Here is a 7939-nt window from a genome sequence, read left to right on the forward strand (position 1 = left end):
GGAAATTTGTGGGAAAGATTTGAAGACACAACTAAGAGATTTTGGTGCAGAAAGGACGCCAGACGTCGGTGGACATGAGCGTTTTCCGGTAGATGCTGTTGGAGACCTACATAACTGGCACAAAAAAAGTATTTTCTGGGATCTGCCATACTGGGAGGATCATCTGCTAAGGCATAATTTAGATGTCATGCATATTGAGAAGAACTTTTTTGACAATCTCATGAACACGATCCTTAATGTTCAAGGTAAAACAAAGGATAATTTGAAGTCAAGACTGGATTTAGTCGATATATGTGCTCGTTCAGAAGGGCTCCTTTTCCCATATACCGACTTGATGCAGAGGAAAAAGATGCGTTCTTTGATTGGATTTCAAACGATGTGAAATTTCCAGACGGTTACGCATCTAATTTGCGTAACTGTATCGATAGAAAGGAAGGAAAGTTTACTGGCTTGAAAAGCCACGATTGCCATGTAATGATGCAGCGCCTCCTTCCGTTTGCCTTCAAGGAACTATTACCACGAAATGTTCATGAAGCAATTGCAGGGATAAGTGGTTTCTTCCGCGATTTATGCACGAGATCAGTGACTCTTGAAGGTATTGAAAATTTGAAGACTAACATAGCCGTGATTCACTGCAACCTTGAGAAGATATTTCCTCCCCCATTTTTTGATGTTATGGAGCATCTTGTTATTCACCTGGCAAGAGAATTGGAACTTGGTGGTCCTGTGCAGTATAGATGGATGTATCTGTATGAGCGGTATATGTTCCATTTGAAGAAGATGGTGAAAAATTTAAGTAGGGTGGAAGGTTCTATAGTCGCACAGATGATCAATGAAGAAACTTCAAACTTTGCCGAGTACTACTTTCCAGCAGAAGTTCAGACCAAAAACAGATGACCTGCTCGGCATGATGATAGAGGCGAACGGGGAACATATCATGTTACGGTTCCAGACATTTTCACAGACGTTGGACGACTTAGCGGAAAACCAAAGGACCGTCGACTTACTGAGCAGGAGCGCAGTAATTTGCAAACATATTTGCTCACCAACTGCGAATATGTTCTTCAATATGAGAGGTAAATAAATTAGCTTACAAATTTTTATTTTAACAAGTTGAAATTTAAATCTTAATTAATTACAATATTGTCATCATATGTACAGGATTTTTATGGCAGAAAAGCGGTTCGAATATTGATACGCCACAGAGGACGAACTAGAAGAAATGAAGCAGGAAAAATTTTCTGGATGCATGTTTACTTATGTGAGTGGTTTAAACAAATTAAAATATCATTTATCACATATTTATACTAATTCACATTTATTGATATAACATATATATGTGCTATTAATATAGGTGTCTGCTGGTTTGCCCAGAGGTGAAACATTTGACGATTGGATACGCGAGATGGTCGTTGGACCAAAATTTGTTGTGAAGTCATATCCGAGATTTTGTACTCGAGGATATGCATTCACAACTCAGAAGAGGAGACGTTCGAGTACGACTTATGATGCTGGCGTTTGTTCTGCATCAGGAGATGATGTATACTACGGACACATACGTGAGATTTTGAAAATCACGTATTTGGGCATGGTTGGATTGCACTGTACTGTTTTCTATTGTGATTGGCACGACAACACTCTAGATCGAGGTGTGCGAACAAATGCATTTGGTGTTACATCAGTAAATTCGAGGCGAAAGCTGCAATATTATGATCATTTCATTCTTGCTTCTCAGACCGATCAGGTAATTAAATGTTAATTATTTAGAATGATTCATCATCATGTGTATTAATTTATAATTTTACTAATAATTTTTTCAATGTTACAGGTTTGTTATATCAAGTACCCCCGGGTAAGGAACAAAGATGATCCATGGGTTACTGTTACAAGACTCAACCCGAGAGGCCGAGTTCAGTGAAGTTCTGAGCTGGAAGACCCTCTACAACCAAGCACATCCGGCAACTTAAGTGCAGCAGAAGATTTAGCTAGAGTTGGCCTTGTAGTCGATTTAACCGACTTCGGAGAGGAGGCCGTCGTTCACGTAGAGGATGAACCAGTGATTGGAGAGTTTCACCAAGATCCAGATTCAGATTCATCTGGTGATGATGACTCGGAAACAGACTAACATCGACTTTTTTTTTTCTTTTTAATAGAAATACCGAGGAAATTCCGAGGGAAGATATGTTTTCCTCGGAATTTCCTCGGAAGGGATTTGATTATAGAGTCTTTTTTCTCGGAATTCCCTCGGTATTTCCGACGGAATTCAGAGGAAGATAAGGGTTTCCTCGGAATTCCCTCAGAATATTCCGAGGAAATTCCGAGGAACTAGGGGTTTTTAACCGAAAACAACGTTTTGCGGATTGAATAACACGTATATAACCTTCATTAAGTGTCCTAACCAGATTATGAAGTCAAACTTTGGTGTTGTACCCAATAACAAACACTTTTACGATTGCATGAACGAAAACCACACAACATAAGAGAAACACTTATACACTTTAATAAACGGTAAAAGGAATACTTACAATTATTTTTGAAATTTTGTTATTTCATGGTTTATGATCATCTATACAAAGAATCTTCAATGGTATGCATTTCAATTGTATAAGAAATGAAATACGGCAAAAAAAAATCGATGTTTTGAAACCCCAAACACTAGTTCCTCGGTATTTCCTCGGAATATTCCGAGGAAATTCCGAGGAAGATAAGGGTTTCCTCGGAATTCCTTCGGAATATTCCGAGAAAATTCCGAGGAAGTAGGGTTTTTAAACCTAAAACAACGTTTTGCGGTTTCAATAACACTTATATAACCCTTATTAAGTGTCTTAGACTGATTATGAAGTCAAAAATTTGTTCCTTACCCTATAATAAACACTTTTCCGATTGTATGAACGAAATCCCCACGACATAAGAGAAACACTTATACACTTTGATGAACGGTAAAGGGAATACTTACAATTCGTTTTGAAATTTTGTTATTTCATAGTTTATAATCATCTATACAAAGATTCCTCAATGGTATGCATTGCATTTGTATAAGAAATGATATAGGGAAATTTTTTTTGATGTTTTGAAACCCCAAACATGTGTTCCTCGGAATATTCCGAGGAAATTCCGACGGATCTTTAATTGTCCATCGGAATTTCCTCGGAATATTTACATTTAACCGGGCAAACCAGCCGCGAAATATTTCGCGAAAATTGAAATTGGAATTCTGAGGAAATTCCGACGGAAACTATCCGTCGGACCCTAGGTTTTATAACCACGAGCCGCTTCTTCTTCCCCATTTCTCTCTTCTTCCTCTCCGGCTCCTCTCCCTCCTCTCCGGCGATCTCCCCCTTCTCTCCGACGATATCTCCGGCCAATCCTCTCTAAACCTACACAAATCATGTAAGGACCCTATTCCACTCTCTTAGGTTCTATTTGTTAGTTTTTTTGTGTAGATTTGATAGATTTTTGTTAGGGTGATTGGTTAGGATTGTGATTTGGTTGTATAATAGGTTTAAAATTGTGATTTGGTTGAATAATTTGTTTTGTTGAATTGATTTAGAATTTTATTATAATTTTTTTATTTTTTTGTATTTATAAAATCGTTTTTTGTATATAAATTCGATTTTTGTGTATAAATTCGATTTTTGTATTTTACAAAATGATTTTTGTATATAAATTCGATTTTTAGGATTTTACAAAATGCTTTTTGCATATAAATTTGATTTTTTGGATTTTACAAAACATTTTTAATATCTATAAAACTTTTTTTTGTGATTAAAACCTATTATTTGGGAATTTTTTTTTTTTTTTAAGAAAAATATATATATATATATATATATATAATATAAATTTCTATATTTATTAAAAAATTTTAATATTATTAAAACTATTTTTTGTAATTATTAAACTATTTTTAATTTATTAAAACTGTTTTTTTGTTTATTAGAACTATTTTTATATATTTATTTAACATTTTTAATATCTATTAAACTTTTTTTGTGATTAAAAACTATTATTTGGAGTTTTTTTTAAAAAAAAATATATATATATATATTTATTGGTTCAACCGATCCGGGAACGGGGTCAGCGCATGGATCAACCGTATGATGTACTCGGCCCTCGACAAGGGACATCCGACTTTCACTCACTTCCCTACCGACAAGCAGCATCTGTGGTTTCGTCAGTTTGCGGTAAGTATTCTAATTTTTTACTTATATTTTTAATCTTTAATATAAATTTTCTACTAATTGTGTTTCTTTTTCGGCAAGAGTTCAACTGGAATTCCGATGAGACGCTCTTTATCTATCACCACTTCGTCCATAAAGTTATGGACAACTATGGGAAGCAGATCCACGAGTGGAAGAAGAAGTGGGAAATCAACAAGGTTCGATTTAATTTATTAAACAATTTTTTAATTTATTAAACTATTTTTTAATTTATTAAACTATTTTTTTTTTTATTAAAATGTCCCAAAGTCGATAAACAACACGGTCTGGACGGAGTTGTGTGCGCATTGGGATAAGGAAGAGACGAAAGAAACTTCTTCCACCAACTCCACCAACCGCAGGAGCGACCGTAAAGGGAAGGGCGTCTTCAAGCATAACTTGGGTGCTCAGTCTATTGCCTCTCTGGGGGATCGCATGGTAAGTTCAGCCGCTTTTTCTTCAATTATTTAAGTTTTGAAATTTTATTTTTTGTCTATTTCTTCTAATTTCTAATATTTCTTTAATTTATGTTTTTTTCAAGGCGGAAGAAAATGATGGCGAGCCGGTTGATGATCTCGCCCTAATGAAGAGGGCGTATACCAACAAGAAGACTGGCCAGATTGATGACGGTCTTGTGAGGGAAGTGGTCACCCTGGTCCAAACTTAGGTGCTAGACGAAGTGTCTCAGCTTCAAACCGAGGATGACGCTTTGACGGCTTCGACCAACTTGTCCCGGTTTCGAATCAACGAAATCGTTGAATCCGTAAGTTTTTTTTTTTTAAGTTCAATTCATTTATTTCTTGATTTAAATTTGGCTATTTTCTATTTCAGTCGGTTCAAAAGAAGAAGAGACGTTTGGTCGGTTTGGGTCGTCGCACCCAGTCGGTTCCTCCTCCTTCTGCACCACCGCCCTTTGTTGATCTAGAAGTACTTACGGCTCAGTTGAAGGACAAGGATGATCGCATATCTTTGTTGGAGACCCAGATGGTGGCTCAACAGGCGGGCTATGAGGCACAGAGTAGGCTGAACCAGCAAATGATGGAGATGATGCAGAGGATGTACCCGAACGAGGTGTTCCCGAACGTGCCAGACCCGTAGTTTTTTTTTTTCAAAAACTCGGAATGTTTTATTTTTATTTGTACAACTTTGAATATTAACTAATATGTTTTCAATTTTAATTTTAATTTTATATTTTTGAATTTAAATTTCAAAATTTTTTTTTTTTTTTAAATTAATTTTTTTTTAAATTCCGAGGAAATGAACCCTTGGAATATACCGAGGGACTCGTTCCTCGGAATATACCGAGGGACTCGTTCCTCGGAATATACCGAGGGACTCGTTCCTCGGAATATACCGAGGGACTCGTTCCTCGGAATATACCGAGGGACTCGTTCCTCGGAATTTTCCGACGGCTCCGTTCCTCGGAAATTCCCGATGAAAATTCCGAGAAACAATTCGTCGGAACTTCCGATGATTGGACCATCGGAAAGTCCATCGAAATATCCCGAGGAAGTTCTCCCTCGGTATATTCCGAGGAGCTTTCCGACGAACTGGTGGTCCTCGGAGTTTCCTCGGAATTCCGTCGGAAAATTCCGAGGGATTTCCGAGGAAAAATAAATTTTCGAGGAGTTATTTCCGAGGACTTGTTTCGTCGGTATGTCGTCGGAATAACGCTATTCCGATGACATACCGACGAATTTTTCCCTCAGTATGTCGCTGTTTTCTTGTAGTGGAATCACGCCGTAATCGGTTCTAACATCTACATCATTGGCAGATACTTGAACAGTAAGTTATCGTCGGCTAGGGTCTTTTTCTTGGACTGTCGGTCTTACAACTGGCACGAAGCTCCAAGCATGCGGACGAGAAGAAACTGCCCAAACATGAGTGCTATCGATGGGAAAATATATGTAGTGGGAAAATGGAACGTTCGTCCATCGAATTCCATAGAGATTTACGACCCCAAAACCCAAATATGGGAGTCTGTGCCGTGCCCTATAACAGAAATACTCGGCCAGAAGTTTACGTTAAACAGCTTAGCAATAGACGGAAAGCTTTACCTACTTGCCGATAAGTGTATGGTTTACAGGCCCGTGGAAAACAAATGGGATGTCGGATACTGGACTCTTTTCCTTTGGACTCAGTTTAAATTTACTTGCGTAATCTGCAACGTACTGTCCAGAGTGCTTAAATGGTACGACTCCGATGGGAGAATGTGGAGAGACTTGAAGGGTTTGGAAGAACTTCCTAAACTACCAAAGAGTTTTATCGTCTCAGGTTGGTTAACTACGAAAGATTGCGGATTGCGGTTCTGTGGGTGAGGAGTAGTGGTGTTTTCTCTAGGGAAAAGGTGATCTGGTGTGCTGTGATTGCGGTTGAAAGGCGCAACGGACAAGAGATTTATGGGAAGATTGAGTGGTGTGATGTTGTGCTTACAGTCCCCAAGTCATGCTGTGTATTGGAATCTATTGCTGTTACGATTTGATGAATTTAGTCACACTCACTAGTCACTAATGTCATTTCGTTTTCCATACGATGATGGATCTTTTTAATGCTTAAGATGTGTTTCCCTATCTTATATTTCTCTGTTTTTTTTTTTAAACACAGTTTGCATACAATGTAGTGTATGTACAAAAACATGTCCATAACTTTTTTTCACGTTTTTGTATACATCTTATTGCTTTTCATACTTGTTTAGCTTTTAACTTGTTACTTTAGCTAGGTACTAGTACCGACTTTACATATGTGCTGACAGTGCTTTTGCACTATGTTCCTTATTTTTTCATTAGTTTTCTTTAAGGAACTAAGGTCATGTTTTGTCAAAAAAACATAGATTGAGACTCCTAATTTTGGATTTATAAAGGAAAGAATTACACTCATAGTTAATTTACTACTCCAGTTACAAGATAAACCACTTTGTGCTTGGAAATCACTTTCTGATGACGAAATTTCCAACCTACCTTTTTAATCATAACCTCGTTTGTTTCAACGTGAATTTTCTAGGATATGCCAAACATGTTTTTAAATGTTTTTGGCTAGAAAAATAGAACCACCTAATTAAATAAGAATTTTTTACATCTAGAGGCACTTTCTCACATTCAAATTACATTACAAGACACTTATCACTTGAATCACACTTTTTTTTGTCAAAAAAACTCTTATGACCCTAAAGTAAAGAAAATCTATCACCTCTTCTTATTTCATTTTATTATTTTTCTTAGAGTAGTTTACGGTTGGAGTTACTTTTTCTTGGGTTTTGACGACCTGACATACTTCTCGCTTGAGGTATACTTTTTTCTTGCTTTATGAATTTTACATGCCTAAATTACCCTCTCAGTAACGTGATTCTGTTTTATTAGCTAGGTATAAAGTAACAAGCTAGTTACTTTATGTATCATTAGTTAGTTTTAGTTTCCTATATGTAATAAAAATATATTTTTATTTAATTAAAATTTTTACACCCCTATATCTTATACATCAATATTTCATATTGAATATATAAATATATATATATAAATGTATCTATAAAATAAACATATTTTTTTCTTTTTGTTCTGACATCCATATGTATATATATCAAATATATATTAAATAATTTTTTTTTTATTTGGTACAAATATATATCAATTGTGGATAAAAAAATGTGGTCAATAGAATAATGGATGTGAAAAACATTAACACAAGACACATGAGAGTTGTTTACGACAGCTGTGGTCAAAAACAAATATTAATGGAATTTGCAAAAT

The 7939-nt window shown here is 36.1% G+C and overlaps 1 protein-coding gene across 1 annotated transcript; it reads left to right on the plus strand.

The window, feature by feature from the left end:
* Positions 1–6076: 6076 nt before the first annotated feature.
* LOC106418078 (putative F-box/kelch-repeat protein At4g11750) lies at positions 6077–6678 on the plus strand. Its single transcript, XM_048767824.1, has 2 exons — positions 6077–6387; positions 6471–6678. Exons 1-2 carry the CDS (start codon positions 6077–6079, stop codon positions 6676–6678), a joined length of 519 nt encoding a protein of 172 aa, XP_048623781.1.
* The last annotated feature ends 1261 nt before the right edge of the window (positions 6679–7939 follow it).

This window comes from Brassica napus, chromosome C9 (genome assembly GCF_020379485.1).
Source record: "Brassica napus cultivar Da-Ae chromosome C9, Da-Ae, whole genome shotgun sequence".
Lineage (NCBI taxonomy): Eukaryota > Viridiplantae > Streptophyta > Magnoliopsida > Brassicales > Brassicaceae > Brassica > Brassica napus.